This window comes from Arvicanthis niloticus, chromosome 20, assembly GCF_011762505.2.
Source record: "Arvicanthis niloticus isolate mArvNil1 chromosome 20, mArvNil1.pat.X, whole genome shotgun sequence".
Lineage (NCBI taxonomy): Eukaryota > Metazoa > Chordata > Mammalia > Rodentia > Muridae > Arvicanthis > Arvicanthis niloticus.
Window position 1 is genome coordinate 49,887,816 of NC_047677.1, and position 16,096 is coordinate 49,903,911.

General features: G+C 46.1%; 1 protein-coding gene and 3 long non-coding RNA genes across 5 annotated transcripts in view; 2 read left to right on the forward strand and 2 right to left on the reverse strand.

Annotated features, from left to right (window-relative positions):
- Positions 1–1,417: 1,417 nt before the first annotated feature.
- On the reverse strand, positions 1,418–11,165 carry LOC143435232 (uncharacterized). Its single transcript, XR_013105359.1, has 3 exons — positions 11,029–11,165; positions 10,443–10,741; positions 1,418–2,424 (listed from the first exon to the last, which is right to left on the reverse strand). It is a non-coding gene; the product is annotated as an uncharacterized LOC143435232 (long non-coding RNA).
- LOC143435235 (uncharacterized) lies at positions 3,433–6,971 on the forward strand. The gene is made up of 2 exons (XR_013105363.1): positions 3,433–5,504; positions 5,999–6,971. It is a non-coding gene; the product is annotated as an uncharacterized LOC143435235 (long non-coding RNA).
- Positions 10,962–15,248, forward strand: LOC117724825 (H-2 class I histocompatibility antigen, Q10 alpha chain-like). Of its 2 annotated transcripts, XM_034524757.2 has the most exons (6): positions 11,045–11,202; positions 11,420–11,689; positions 11,849–12,124; positions 13,699–13,974; positions 14,102–14,217; positions 14,769–15,248. In XM_034524757.2, the coding sequence occupies exons 1-5, from the start codon at positions 11,094–11,096 to the stop codon at positions 14,185–14,187; spliced, it is 1,017 nt and encodes a 338-aa protein (XP_034380648.2). In that variant the 5' UTR covers positions 11,045–11,093; the 3' UTR covers positions 14,188–14,217; positions 14,769–15,248. The 2 variants fall into 2 exon arrangements, with proteins under 2 accessions (XP_076772893.1, XP_034380648.2); XM_076916778.1 differs by lacking the exon at positions 11,849–12,124 and having other exon boundaries at positions 10,962–11,202.
- LOC143435238 (uncharacterized) overlaps positions 11,914–16,096 on the reverse strand; it is an 8,724-nt gene continuing 4,541 nt past the window's right edge. Inside the window, exon 2 of the long non-coding RNA XR_013105366.1 lies at positions 11,914–12,176. This is a non-coding gene — a long non-coding RNA (uncharacterized LOC143435238). The remainder of the gene's footprint in view (positions 12,177–16,096) is intronic.

A 16,096-nucleotide genomic window follows, 5' to 3' on the forward strand; every position in this document is an offset into this window, starting at 1 on the left:
TCACATGTGCTGGTGCCCCTCCCAGTATTTTGTGTTTTATAGGATCAGTGAAGGGTATGTCTCTTGAGCTGTCCGATGGTAAAGAATTAGGTTTTATACAGCATAACCACTCTACCATTGCAATTTCCCCGAGATTAAAATCCCTCCAACAACACTAAGCCATAGGATATTAGGCGTCTTCAATTCCTTTTCAGAAGACCATCTTTTGATAAACACTTCAGCCAACCATTCAAATAAACTTTTTTCACGTTTATAAAAGGTTAAATCTCCCGTACTAAAGCTAGAGTCTCCACACCGAGTTCCCATATCAAAAACTCAGCCTGACTCAGTTATATGTTCTTTCCACCATTGTCCCATGTTGGGAGCCAACTCCTAGCAGAAAGCAGCTATCATCTTTGCAGCCATTTTGGGCCATATATTTGCAGGTTGATACTTTTCCACCCTGACAAGAGACTTATTTTTATAGCATGATATTTTTGCAAGCAGCCCACAACAACAGCTGAGCACACTCTGATAAACATCTTGTTTTTCTCAGACATGTCATGGACTTGGAGTTTAGTGCCCCCAGCTGCAAGGCTCTCATGGTTAAGTGTCTCCAGCTGCATGCCCCTGCTTGTGCTTATATACCCATTTCAATACCTTTCAATAAACGAGACTTGATCAGACAACTGTCTTGCCTCCATCTTTGCATCTCTTGCCCCTCCATCCACACTCTCTCCCTTGCAGACTCTGTTGACTGACCTGAAGGTAGGGTCAATCCCACACCCTCAAAATCCATCCCCACACATATTCCCCAGACTTCTGCTGAATGAATTAGCAAACTCGTCAAGCTCCTTACATGTGAGCACAGAAGTGCAGGGCTCCTCCTCATGGACTACACACTCTACCTCCCCTCCTGGAATCTACTTTGTCTGAAGTCTGGTTATAGGTCTAGTGACAGGCAACACAGCTGCTGACAAACACTGGAGTTGAGAAAGGACTGCTGGATCAGATCAGCACATGTATGTGAGAGCCTCAGAATGGAAGGAAGGAAATGTGTGGAGTTGTTTTGCCTCTGTTTCAACAAGAAAAAAAGAACTATAAATTCCTTCAAAATTAATAGAGGTTAGATTTGACCATGGGAGACCTAAAAATCTTGGCTGCAAAAATAAAGGAAGAAAACAACTAAAATAACAAACAAAACAAAAGATGGATCTCATCCTCTACGGGGAAACAGCTCTGAAAATGGTTGAGACGTGAATGTCTCCAGCCAGGACTTCACCTATTCATAGACAATAGATCGTGTTGGCTACAGAGTCCGCATGACTTCTCAGGTCATCCTCTCATATGGCATGGGTGGATGTTTACGTTGCAGCTTGGGTATATAGTGCAAACAGACTTACTGAGTTTGATGCCTTTCTTTTTCACACATAGGAGGTAATCATCTTTAAATGGTCTGTGCACACTTTACATTCCATACATGTGTTAATGCAGAAATGTATATTACTTATAAAAGTTTGTGAATTTACATGGAAAGGACAAGACACTAAAGAAGACAAGACAAATAGCCTGGATGATCCAACCTCAAACTGCCTCAATAGCTGGTTCCTCAGAAATATGCATCCAGAACAACTTTAGAATGATAAGATAAAATCTTCCAGCCTCACAGACTGCTCCATCATGGACTTCAGTTAAGCCCTGCACTTTCCCCTCACGCAGAGACTGGACAGCAAATGTTACAGCTAGCTTTCTTAGGACTTGACCATTGTCCTCATTGCCTTAGGGCCCTTGAAAGACACCACCATTCCCAGCAGCAGGAAGCAATTGTAAGAACACTAAGCCCTCCTTCCCAAGAGTGGGGTGGTAGGTATTTGGTTGTTGACTGGGTGTAGAATGTTTGTCATTTGGAAAGTAGGGGTGGTCACAAGATCTTAAAGGTCCTGGTCAGGGAGGAAACAAAGGAAAGGAGATTAGATTCAGGAATTTTTCTCTCTCTTTTTCTTTCTTCTGTCTTTCTTTCTCTACTATCTCATTTTAGTATTGGAGTGGGAGAAGGGATGAAAAGAAAAACAAGGTTTGTAGGCATGAATTTTTCTCAGCCTACTTTAACAAATGTTCAACTTCTCCTTTTGCTCACCACCCAGAAATACCTTGCCTACCTAAAGCACCTTAGGATATGGGGGAAGTGGATCTGTTTAATAATAGTTCTTTGGGGGTGAGTTTAATCTTCTTTGCCAACAGATCAGTCCAGCAGCAGACATGGAATACAGATAACAGCTGCAGTCCGGTCCTCTCAGCAGGCAGACACCATTCCCGAACCAGCAACTGTAGTTCAATCCTGAAGAAACCACAAGAATCACCAACCCAGAAGCAGCAGGAAGCTCAGGAGCAGTTCTTTGTAGAGTTTCTCTCAATGGCAGCATTAACACAAGTGGATCTCAATACCTACATAAGGCAAACGAATACATGCATGTCCTCAGTGAAGAACAGCAAGGCAGAGCAAACCAAACCGAAGCTCAGGGCTCATCTCCGACTGTCTGTGGGTCATATTTATACTCCTGCATCACAGGTCCTTTCACGTGTCTGCTATGGCAAAACATCCTTTTCCTGTGTCTGTTTTAGCAAAAAATTCTTTTATGTGTGTGCTCCAGCAAACCATCACTTGATAGAACTGACTTTCCAAAGAAACCAGAAGTCTCCACGTCAGGACTATAAAGGGATGACAGGATAAAAGGGTAGATGTTGACTCTGCTTTTAGACTAAACAGCATGAACTACTAGTCTCACATATTTTACATTGGTTTGAATTTCTGTACATTGAGAGAAATTTAAACTTATATTTTGCTACAACACCATATACATGCTTCAACTCTTGTTTAAGGTATTATCCCTATGCAATTCATTTTAAAATGTCATGTAAAGTTCTAGTCCTTGAAAGAAACTATTGAAAACAGTTCAAGATAATTAAGAAATGTAAGTGGGTATTCAGGCAATCAAACTTATGGACGTGTCAGGTACTAGTTGTGTTAATTACAGAAATAAGCTCTCTTTAGCCTTTTATAAATGTTTCCAAAGTTGAACAGATAGTACATAGCTAGAAACAAGCAACGTTTGTCTATTCTGATATACTATAGAAAATAGATGGCCTTCAAAAATCTCAGAGATCTACAGGTTATGGCATACAAAATGTTTTATTAACACAAGGCTTTCGGTAGCAGTGAGACATGACTGTGCCTGGCAGCACCGCGTTCTACTTCAGAGAGGACGATGGGCAGTGAAGATCCTCCATATGGAGTTTGCTTCAAATTTGGCAAAGCTGGACACCAGCCAAACACCTGCCCTTGCTTCAACTGCAGACAACATGCTGTCCTAACAGTGACAAGCAGAACACAGAGGAAGTTGACTGGTGAGCTTTGCCAAGACACGTTGAGGAAGTCCTTCAATATTCCTGCTTCACAAAAAAAGTCTGTCATATACTGGGCCAGTAGCCTGAAGATGGATGCCCCAGCACTGCAGAAGAATCTTGGGTGACTATCCAGGCAGCCAGACATGTCTGCCATTTCCACAGCTTTGTAAGGAAGCTGCTTGCCCTGCACTTCCTGTTTTCTCAGGGAATATTTATCCTTCTCAGGTCACTGATGGGGTGGAAGACGAGAGAGTTACAGGCTCAGAGTAAAGCTTAAGTTGTTTATGATTTAAGAAAACGATTTAGGTCTAGGAAGATTTTTTTAGGCGAATAATTTCAAGTTACAATAGAAAGGAAATTCGGCAAAGACCTTTGGACTCACAGGATAGATAGGACTTTGGATTCATTGGATAGTAATAGAGTAATTTCTCAATGGTTGTCAAATACAAATGAACCAGACAATTTTTTCAAACCAGAAAAATTTGAAAGTTATTCTTATACTTTTTACATTCAGAATGAACATTCTTAATTTTTAAAATTAATTCTTCTTAAGTAAACAGTTAAATAAAATTGATTAAAGAATTAAAGATAATTTTTAATAAATAATAATTCTTAATTAAATTTTTAATTTTTTATGGTTATGTTTTTATACTTGTTCTAATTGTATATGGTTTATGATGTCAGAGAAAGAGCCTTTTATAGGACTAAAGGGGGCAATGTTGAGGTAATGCTGTTGTTCACTGTGTGAAGATGAGTCTCTGTCCTACCTTGCCTACCTAAAGCACCTTCTGAGTGGTAAAATAAAAAGCCTATGTCCTGTAGCAAAGGAGAGTAGAAGGCAGGACTCTGGTCAGAGAGAAGAACTCTGGGAAGAGAGAAACATGGGGGATTCGCCATCCAGACTCTGAGGAAGCAGGATGTGTGAAACTGAGGAGAGGTGACCAGCCACATGGCAGAACTAGAATAGTATAAGTGGGATAACTGAATATGAGAGAGCTGGGAACAGGCCTAGCATTGTTGGGAGCCAACTTTAGTAGAAAGCGGCTAGATCAACTTTGCAGCCATCTGGAACCATATACCCTGATGAAAGACTTGGTTGGCAAAAGCCTATAACAGCTGAAGCACACTCTGATAAATATACTGTTTATCCCACATAGCTTGTTTTGCTGTTTAGTGACCTCAGCTGTATGGTGCACGTGGTAAAATGTTTTCACCTGTGTTCTCCTGCTTGTGTATATAAATACCTCAGAATTCCCTTCAAGAAGAGAGACTCAATAAGAGAGACTTGAGAAAATAGAAGAGACTGAATCACACCCTGTCTTGTCTCCATTCTTCGTGTCTCTTGCCCCAAGAGCCACACTCTCTCTTGACCAGAGCACTTAGCCCCAAAAGTGTTGAGGCAAAGTGTTGAGGCAGAATGTGGGCCTCAACATAGCATAAAGCCTAGGCACTCATAAATAAATGTGAGTCTGCTGTCATTACTCAGAGCAAGGAGGGCAAGCAGGAATGTCCCACAGATGCAGCAAGAGCAAGCAGACAAAGAGCAAGCCTTTCCTTCTTCCATGTCTTCATGTAGACTTTCAGAACCAGCAGGGGTGGCCCAGATGAGAAGGGGAAGGAGTTCCAACTCAAATATTCTGGACTACAGGTGTGCCTTCCTACATCAAAGAAAAGGATCAGAAATTGTTCTACCCACTTGAAATTAAGCAAAAACTCCTCACAGATGTTGCCCTCCAATTTGGGTTTTTAGCTATCCCACATGTACCTGACATCAAAAAATCAACATCACAGTCCCTGTCAGAGTTCTGGAGCTGCTCTGTTTGGGGATTTGCAGCTCCTTTTAGCACTCATGGCTCTGCCTCCTGCCTCCTCTCTTACAGGGAGTTTTCTTCTCACAGGTGGAAAAGCATGGAAAATTCTTCTGGATGTAAGTTTGGTGAGAGCAGGGCAGCATGAGACCTGACACCCCTGGAGACCTGCAGACAGGAAGGAGGCCCTGGGGCAGCTCAGCCAGCCTGGATCCCCTTTATCCTCAGCTCTGTGGGCTCAAACTCATTCCTCTATGTTTCCTCCACCAGGGGATGGTGTTGCCCAAGAATGTGATGCTTCATCTTCAACAGGTGAGACCCTGGAGGGTCTGCAGTGGGAGGGAAGATGGGGAAAGGGGACACTTTTCTCTGCAAAAACACTCTGGATAATGTGATGTCACAGTCTGTTACAAATTAGCATTCAGACCTCTGAGTGGAATTCATCTTATTCCTGGGGAATCAAAAATAAAACATCTGCTCAAGTGCAAACATGAGCACACACTGTGTCTTCTTCCTGTGATGATACACTGTTCACAGAGGACCATACAATGAATTATCTTCTGTATTTTTAATTTTATGTTTTTAACAAATTGGCTTTCAGTACGATTTATTTCAAGTATCTGTTCCTGTTTTCTTCCAGTGTTGGCTTCATTGTCTGGTGATAGAGTATTATCTAAACAGACCCGTGTCCTCAGCCCCTGGCCTCACACACTAGATGGGTAGAAGAGAGAGAGGGAGCAATTTTCCAATCATATTTTTTAATTTTAATATTATTAGATGTATTTATTTTTCATATATGAGTATAGGTACACAAGCATTGGATCCTCTGGAACTGAAGTTGCAGATGGTTGACAGCCGCCATGTGCGGATGGAACTCACCCTGGATCCTCTGCAACAGCAACAAGTGCTCTTAGCTGCTGAGCCATCTCTCCAGCCACTGTTGGAATGTTTACATAAGGAGACCACACAGCTGATTCACAGCATGCTGGCTGAGCACTGAGAGAAACTAGATGCACAGGAAGTGATAGGGTCACTGCATGTTGGGAGCCAACTTTAGTAGAAAGCGGCTAGATCAACTTTGCAGCCATCTGGAACCATATACCCTGATGAAAGACTTGGTTGGCAAAAGCCTATAACAGCTGAAGCACACTCTGATAAATATATTGTTTATCCCACATAGCTTGTTTTGCTGTTTAGTGACCTCAGCTGTATGGTGCACGTGGTAAAATGTTTTCACCTGTGTTCTCCTGCTTGTGTATATAAATACCTCAGAATTCCCTTCAAGAAGAGAGACTCAATAAGGGAGACTTGAGAAAATAGAAGAGACTGAATCACACCCTGTCTTGTCTCCATTCTTCGTGTCTCTTGCCCCAAGAGCCACACTCTCTCTTGACCAGAGCACTTAGCCCCAAAAGTGTTGAGGAAAAGTGTTGAGGCAGAGTGTGGGTCTCAACATTAGTGGCGCCCGAACAGGGACTCCAGTAAGCGGGATACAGTGGAAGACACCCTGTGCTGGAGAACCAGTGGACTGAAAGAGCCTCAATGTTTGGACTCCAGTAAGCGGGATACAGTGGAAGACACCCTGCGCTGGAGAACCAGTCAACTGACAGAATCTCAACGTTAGAGCTCCAGTAAGCGGGATACAGTGAAGGACACCATGGGAATTGGAAGCGGTCATCCTCACTCCTGCGCTGGAGAACCAGTCGACTGACGGAGCTGGCTGAATTCGGAAGTGAAACAAAGGTGATTGCATAGTAACAAAAACGGGGCAAGAAATAAGTAAATAGAAACAGATGAAAAAGGATTTAAAGATGCAAGGAGTAAATTGCAGGCTGCTCTGAGTCAAGAGAGCCAAACAGATAGATAAAGGTTATAGTAACGAAAATGGGGCAAGAAATAAGTGAGTAAAAACAGATGAAAAAGGCTTTAAAGACGCAAGGAATAAATAGAAGGCTGCTCTAGACAGAGCTAAGCAGAATGATAATGTTAATAGATTTAACTTTCAAAATGGGTGTGATTCTGAGTTATATAATATTTTTCTGGATAAAAACTCAATGTAAAGGTTTTTCTGGTTACTGGCTTAAGGAAAGGCTAATTTGGAAAAAAAGGTTTTTCTATGCGTTTTCTAATGAGGTCATTAAGGTAGTAGTTATGTCTTCCAGAATTATATGGATCAGACATGACAGAGGTAGGCCTCCAGAACACTAGATTCCAGAGAATCAAAATAATTATCTTGATACTATACCTTGTTTTGAGATTTGTATATTGCAGAATACACAGCTTTGGAGAATGAATCTTATCACCTGCATGTTCACTGATGCCCTGGACTTCCAGCTGGATGCAGTTAAGACAGACTTCAGATGCTTATCAATTTACCCTTCCCCTCATTCCTCTTCTAAAAGTCAATGCCCATGTTCAGCTTCAAGAAGTTAATGAGGAGTCGGCGCCCCAATTCCCTGGACTTGGGGACTGAGGTGGTTAATATTAGGCTGTCTTAATCTGTATAATTGTTACTAAGCTGATGCAAAATTCAAGGATTTCATTGGTATAAATTTGTGGGTACAAGGCTTAGACCTTTCACTTCTCCAACAGGGGAAGTTGTGTGTTGCCTTAAAGAGTGTTGCTTTTATATCAACGGTTTAGATATTAAGTCTCTTGTCTCTCGGGTTCATGCTGTTCAAACTGATGGCTTTGGTACGGCAACAGATAACAAATGAAACCCATACAGGTCCGCTATTACAGGCTGGAAGTAGGGGACTCTGAAACCTCTGTCATCAAGACTGATGAGGATTAACCCCTAACTTGCGTGCTAAGCCGGTTAGCCAATGATGGGTAAGAGAACATATCAAGACCCTTGCCCCTAAAATAAGGGAGGCCTCGCCATCTTAAGTGAGGCTGGGGTCCTTTGCTCCAACCTAGGACAGGCACGGTTTCCGTAAGTTTTCCCAGCCTTCCCTTTTGAAAAAAATTTAAAAAGGGGGACCTGCTGGGAGCTGACTTAAGCAGAAAGCAGCTAGATCAACTTTGCAGCCAACTGGAACCATATACCCTGATGAAAGACTTGGTTTTCAAAAGCCTATAACAGCTGAAGCACACTCTGATAAATATATTGTTTATCCCACATAGCTTGTTTTGCTGTTTAGTAACCTCAGCTGTATGGTGCACGTGGTAAAATGTTTTCACCTGTGTTCTCTTATTTGTGCTTATAAATACCCAGGATTTCCTTGTAAGGTGTGGTGTAGTAGTGGTGGTGTAGTAGAGTAGGAATTGTGTGTGTTGAAGACAGTAAAGGAGACTTGACTACAGATCCTCTGGGTTGTTTTCCATTCTTCGAGTTTCTCTCCCTTCTTCCCCCCACTCTCTCTCTTGCTAGAACCCGACCTGTGGACAGAGCGGGCCGCAACAACTGCAGAGCTCAGGAGGGAGGGGTGCTGGGCACTGATGGGGTGAGGCCTGAGGGACAGAAACAGAGAGAGGCTGAGCAGGAGGTGACAGAGGCAAAGGGGGAGATGCTAACTCAGCAGAGTGCCCTGTTTGAGGGTATTTCTGTCAGACTGCACTGGACACATCTGCAGAACCCTGCTGGCATCTTACATTTCACAGTGAATGCTGTGCTGGTTTGAATGAGAACAGCCACACAGGCTCATAGGAGTGAATACTTCATATCCAGCTGATGGAACTCTTGGGAAAGGATTGGGATGTGTGGCATGATAGGAGAAGTTTCACTGCAGCTGGGCATTGAGGTTTAAAAACTTCCACGATTCAGGCACATGTTGTGGGCTTTTCTATGACTATGATAAGACACTGTGTCTTAACAAATTGTTAACTGTTGACTGGGCAGCCATGGGCAGTGGCTTGGCTGGACTTTGATGGCACAGGAGGTGAGAAGCTGACCCAGGGGCCATTATAGAGCAGGTGACAGTGCAGATCACCATGGCCAGTGCATAGGAGCTGCTGAAGATGGCTGACAGGTGTTTCAGGAAGTGCATCTGGAAGCCTGGGGCTCCGTGGATAACTCAGAGCAGAAATGCATCACCATGTGCATGGGCCACTACATGGAAGCCTTGAACACTGTGTCCTATGCCTACAACTCGACTGCAGAGGGAACAAAACAACACATGGCTGAGACCTGTTCCTCAGGACACGGTTCTCAGAAGAGAGCGAGGACCAATGTGAGTGCAGGGATCTGGGTGCCCACACTGAGCTGTGACCTCATGAGAGCAGGCCTGTAAATCCCTGCTGGGAGGCTGGGGAAGGGGAGACTCCCATTGTTCCCAGTGTCTCTCCCTTGGTGTGCAAATAGAGGTGTGAGCTCACACTGTTCCTCCACCACACCTTTCCTCTGCCATCATGGACTCAAACCCTCTGAGACTAGAGAACAGATTAAACACATATTTATAAGTTGCTGGGGGGTCACAGTGTATATCATAGCCATAGAACTAAAGCCAGGTATGATGACACAGGCTTATAATCCCAGCATCAGGATGCAAAGACAGGTGGAAATCTGTGAGTTCAAGGCCAGCCTTGTCTACATGGTGAGTTCTAAGACAGCCAGAGCTGTGGAGACAGACCTTGTCTCAAAATAGAATAAAATAAGAAGAAAAGTAACAGAACAGATCCTTTCTGTGGAGCTGCCTAAGGCCAGCTGCTTCCTTAGGTTAGTCAGGATGAAACCTAAGAGCAACAAGTTCCCAGGGAAACAGAGAAGAGATCAGGTCAAATTTTACAGAATCAAAACCTGTATAGATTTACTTTCCTCACACTACTGATCAGGGCTGATACCTCACATCACCAGTGTGTACTCTCTGGCATGAGAATCATCTTTCTTCCAGTATCCACACTGCACAGGCCTGAGGAACTCTGAGGCCAACTAGGTTAACAGATCCACTGTCCTACACAGCTGTGACATTCATGTCCCTCACCTCATCAGCTCATAGTGTGAGTGAAGGTCAGAGAGGGAGTGAGAGGGTCACAGATTGTGTAACTTCTACCACACTATCATCATTATTCTGTGTTATAGTTAATTACAGTTCCTCTCCTACTGTGACTGAGTCACTAAAGCAATGGAAGTGCAGACATGTGCATTGTAGCCAGAAACCAGTGCCCCCTGCTCTGTGTGGTCTCTACAGGGGTCTCTCTTCCCAGTGGACAAGGGGGTCGACTGTGCTGATGCAATGACCCAGATCCACATGGACAAACACAGGACTCAGAATAAAGATCCTTGTAAAAAAAAAAAATAATAATACTGACCTGGAGCCACAGACTCTTCATCTAGGAAGTAACACCAGGAATCTGTGTCTCAGCCCAAGGCTGACAAGATGGACACTGAGGGAAGAGGCAATGTCTCCTCTTTACAGATGAAAGTCCTGCAGTCAGGCTTGGCTGTGTGAGCCCACTCTGCAGGGGAAAATAGAGCTTGTCCTGTGGAGCTTGCAGACCAGAACCTCTGCTTTAAGGAGAAGCATCTCTCCACTGTATCCCCAACTGCTTGTGTCACCATTATATTCCTGAAAGTGGCTTTTCTTCTAGAAGACTCCAGGGTCTGACTTCTGAAGAGAAGAAAGAAGAGGAAGTGTGGAGGAGAGGACACAGAGAGTCTGACCTGCTGGTCTCTCCTGGTGTTCAGACAGCTTCTGGGTCAGAACTCAGAGACACCATGGCAAACAGAGCTCCGCCCACAGCACAGGGTGCAGGGAAAGTCTTAGTCTCCAGGCAGTGAGGTCTGGGGTAGGGAAACCCAGGGCTGGGGATTGGTCATCTCCCCAGTTTCACTTCTGCTCCTAGCCTGGGACAGGTCCTTCTGCCCAGATGCTGATATTGCAATGGCAGGTCTCACCCGCATTGGGTGACCAGATCCTGAGGAACCAACCAGCATCTCCGTGGGCACTGGTTATAAAGTCCATGCAGTCCACAGGACTCAGACGCCCCGGAACCCAGATGGAGGCAATGGCATTGAACATGCTGCTCCTGCTGCTGGCGGCCGCCCTGGCCCTGACCCAGACCCTCGCAGGTGAGTGCGGGGTCAGGAGGAAAACTGCATCTGCGGGGAGGGGCGGTGGCAGCACCTGGGAAGCCGCGTACCCGCGTCGCCCACCGGACCCTCCGCCCCTTCTCAACCCACGTCCCGAGCCCCGCGCCCTGCGCCCTGCGTCCTGCTCCCCTCCCAGCCCGCGCACCCGCCCGGGGTCCTGGGAGGAGGTCGAGGTCTCACCGCGCGCCGCCCCCAGGCTCACACTCGCTGCGATATTTCCACACCGCCGTGTCACGGCCCGGTCTCGGGGAGCCCCGGTTCATCTTTGTCGGCTACGTGGACGACACGCAGTTCGTGCGCTTCGACAGCGACGCGGAGAATCCGAGATATGAACCGCGCGCTCCGTGGATGGAACAGGTGGGGCCGGAGTATTGGGAGGAGCAGACACAGATCGCGAAGAGTAATGAGCAGATTTACCGAGAGAACCTGAGGACCCTGCTCGGCTACTACAACCAGAGCGAGGAAGGTGAGTGACCCCGGGTCGAAGGTCGCAACTCCTCCACTTCCCGGACAGGTCTCTGGCCCCAAGTCCAGGCACCAGGGACACGTTTCCCTTTCAGTTAGGAGGAGTCCGTGGGTGGGCGGGGCCGGGGCGGGTGGGCGGTGCTGACCTGGGGTCCCGCAGGTTCTCATACGGTCCAGAGGATGACTGGCTGTGACATGGGGTCCGACGGGAGCTTCCTCCGCGGGTACTGGCAGCTCGCCTACGACGGCCACGATTACATCGCCCTGAATGAAGACCTGAAAACCTGGACAGCGGCGGACATGGCGGCGCAGATCACCCGACGCGAGTGGGAACTCGCTGGTGAAGCAGAGAGATACAGGGCCTACCTGGAGGGCGAGTGCGTGGAGTGGCTCCACAGATACCTGGAGCTCGGGAAGGAGACGCTGCTGCGCACAGGTGCAGGGGCCGGGAGCAGCTCCTCCCTCTGCCCTTGGGCTGGGGCTCAGTCCTGGGGAAAAAGAAACCCTCAGCTGGGGTGATGCCCCTGTCTCACAGGGGAGAGAGTGTCCCTGGGTCTCCTGATCCTCATCACAATGACTGCACCACTCTCCCAGGGCTCAGCCTTCTCTCTGGACAGTTTCCAGTCTGTCTCAAAAGGGAAGGATACAATTTCATGACTTAATAATAGCGGCTCCCTGCTGTCAGCCATGGTCTCTCCCAGGCTGGGTTCTCTGTGGGTTCTCTGCCCACACCCACAATCTGTGGACACTGACTCCTGTAATGCTGAGTGTGTCAGCCCTTACACTGCAGAACAGGAAGTCTCCTTTACCTGATGGGAGACCTGGACTCCCCTACACTAGGCTGGTTCCCCCAGTTTCTAGAACTTTACAAAGAATACATTCTCACAGATCCCCTCTGTCTCTGCAGTGTGCAGCCTTCAACAACCCAATTCCATCTATTCCTACAGTGGTGAATGGTCACATGCGTCCTAATGGGGTTCCCTGGAGGAATATAAATTGTGGAATTTCTTTTTTTCCTTTTCTCTCTTTTCTTTTTCTTATTTCTTACTTTCTTTTTTCTTTACATTTTTTTGAAGGCAATATTTTGCTTCTAGTCAGTTTTTGTCTGCACTGGAGTGATCCTGTTTCTTGGAGTGCCCTTGTATTATCATTTGTATCAGTCTCCACAGGTGCCAGGGGAGACTGCTAACCTGGATAATCAGACAAGTTAAATCAGGGTTCCCGCTAAAAGAGAGGTTCTTGTGATCTTAGACTGTTTGCTGTCAGAACTAAACATCCAGAAGCCTCCTGCTCTTCCTCTGACCCACAAGTTACAGGCTCCCCCTAATGAATCAGGAACTGGACTTTCTGAGAGACAGGGTCTTCTGCAATCCAGGGCTGGAGTGAGAGGGAAGATCCACACACCCTGTGAGCCTGCTGTGTTCCAGTGAGTGCTGCACTGGGGTTCACAGCACACACTCCAGGAATCCTGTGTAACACACCTCTACCTTGTCACCTCAGAGGCAGGGGCTGGGAATCATTTTCTCTGGCTGAGTGTCAGAGATTCACCACATTTCTGCTACACACTTTGCGATGACTGTTCACTTGGACGCTAGTCAGCAAGATGACCACAGTATTTGAGTCTCAGAAGTGGCAGCAGTAGTTGTGGGCAGCCTTTACGTAGCCCTGTCCCTAATTTCTTATTTGACATGAATTTAAAGTCATATATAAATTAAATATTTTTCATTCCATCTTTCATTGATTGACTATCTATCTCATGCTGTAGAACATCATATGAAAAAGGGCATGTTGATGTGCTGGCTCATTTAGATTACCTCTTAGCTTCTGAGTCCCCCCTAAAAATATACAGCTCTGTGCTGAGGGGACCAGCTTTATCTGCAGATCATTATTGTGATGACAGTTGAAATGTCAAACAGACACATAGTTCAGTGTCATCATTGATTTAACTGTGTCTTGTGTAGATTTCAGTTTGCCTTGTTAATTGTGGGATTTTGTGAATCTTCCACACAGATCCCCCAAAGGCACATGTGACCTGTCACCCCAGATCTGAAGGTGAAGTCACCCTGAGGTGCTGGGCCCTGGGCTTCTACCCTGCTGACATCATCCTGACCTGGCAGTTGAATGGGGAGGACCTGACCCAGGACATGGAGTTTGTGGAAACCAGGCCTTCAGGGGATGGAACCTTCCAGAAGTGGGCATCTGTGGTGGTGCCTCTTGGGAAGGAGCAGAATTACACATGCCATGTGTACCATGAGGGGCTGCCTGAGCCCCTCACCCTGAGATGGGGTAAGGAGGGTGCGGGTGCAGAGCTGGGGTCAGGGAAAGCTGAAACCTTATGCAGACCCTGAGCTGGTCAGGGCTGAGAGCTGGGGTCATGACCCTCACCTTCATTTTCTGTACCTGTCCTTCCCAGAGCTTCCTACACCACAGACTCCAACATGGGAATCATTGCTGTTCTGCTTGTCCTTTGACCTGTGGCCATCATTGGAGCTGTGGTGACTTTTGTAATAATGAAGAGAAAAAACACAGGTAGGAAAAGGCAGGGTCTGAGTTTTCTCTCAGCCTCCTTTAGAAGTGTCCTCTGCTCATTAATGGGAGACACATCCACACCCTGCATTGCTGCTGTCTCCATCTGGGTCTGCTGTCAGTTCTGGCAACTTCTAGTATCAAGATCTTCCTTGAACTCCCATAGCTTTTCTTCTCCCAGGTAGACAAGGAGGGGACTACACTCCAGCTCCAGATTAGTGTTGGGGACAGGACTGTTTCTAAGGCCATTGGAGTCCAGCTGGAGATGATGGGGAGCTCTGGAAATCCATAATAGTTTCTCCATTGTAATCGTCCAGGGGATCTGTGTCAGCACTTTCTATGAATATATCTCTGTATATTTTTTACCCGAGGCAGGGACAGCTCCCAGAGCTCTGATATGTCTCTCCCAGATTGTAAAGGTCACACTTTGGTGTCTGATTGGGGAGGGGCAATGTGGATATGATTGGATTTTAGGGACTCCCAGAATTCCCTGTGAGTTGTGAGTTTTTAGGGTATTGACTTCACACTGATGGTTCATGACTCTCATTCTCTAGCATGAAGACACCTTTCTGGAGTGGACTGAGTGACAGCGTGTTCAGGTCTCTGCTGTGACATCCAGATCATTCAGTTCTCCTTAGACAACAGTGTCTGATGTTTCCTGTGATCCTATGGGCTCAATGTGAAGAACTGTGGAGCCCAGTCCACCCCTGCACATCAAGTCCCTGTCCCTGCACTGCCTGTGTTCCCTTCCACAGCCAACCTTCCTGGTCCTCCAGCCTGGCAGGAGCGGGGGCAGCTGCTTCTTGTCAGCTCCATGCTGCCCTGAGCTGCAGCTCCTCACTTCCACACTGAGAATAAGAATCTGAATGTGAACTTGATTGTTCACATCCTTGACCTGAGGGTTGATTGCTTGTTAAATTTAACGGATTAAGGATACTTGGAGGTTTTTTGTTTGTTTGTTTGTTTTTGTTTTTGTTTTTGTTTTTGTTTTTTTTGAAGAAATAAATGGCAGATGGAGAACTTTCCAGAATCTATGTCACTATGCTGTGTGTATCTGTTGGGATAGGATGAGGCTGTGGGACCTGAGTTTGAACAGGGCTGTGTCCAGGTGGTCTCAGTATGTTATTATCTCTGAAGAGGTCACTAGTGGGCTGTGTCACCTCCGGGCTCTGCTTTCTCCATCACTATGAAGCACATTCTGAGAGTCTGTGGTCACAAGGACACAGGCAAGGTCTGAGCCCTGTCCTGTCTCCAGGATTATGATATCCAAGGCCTAAATATCAGAGACACAACTCGAGATCCATTTTAAACTGCTGGGTGCACAAATAAGTCACACTACATTTCATCTCACCCACTTGATTTAGCTACCAATGATGCAGCTGTGTAACTGCCCTGGGTGCTCCCTGTAGCTAAGCTACTGTTGTGATTTCTGCTTCTCCTTCTTTCCACTGTGTTTTCCAGGGAACTCAGGTGTCTGGCATGATCTGTCTGTTTCTCTCAGGAGCACATCCACAGCTGAGATAAGATTACATAACTTCACAAGGCAGTGGTGGTGCACACCTTTAATTCCAGCACTTGGGAGGCAGAGAAAGGTGGATTTCTGAGTTCAAGGCCAGCCTGGTCTACAGAGTGAGTTCCAGGACAGCCAGGGCTACACAGAGAAACCCTGCCTCAAAAAACAAAACAAACAAACAAACAAAACAACAACAACAAAAAAATATTATGTAACTGCTACCACACAATCTGATAATCAAAGTAATTTGTCTTGGTGGACAGAGAAAATTACAAAACACAGAACTACAACACACTCAGCTCAGGGAACATCAGAGATAGAGGGACAGAGGACCAGGAAATCTGTGAGATATGTCTCTTAGAAATTACA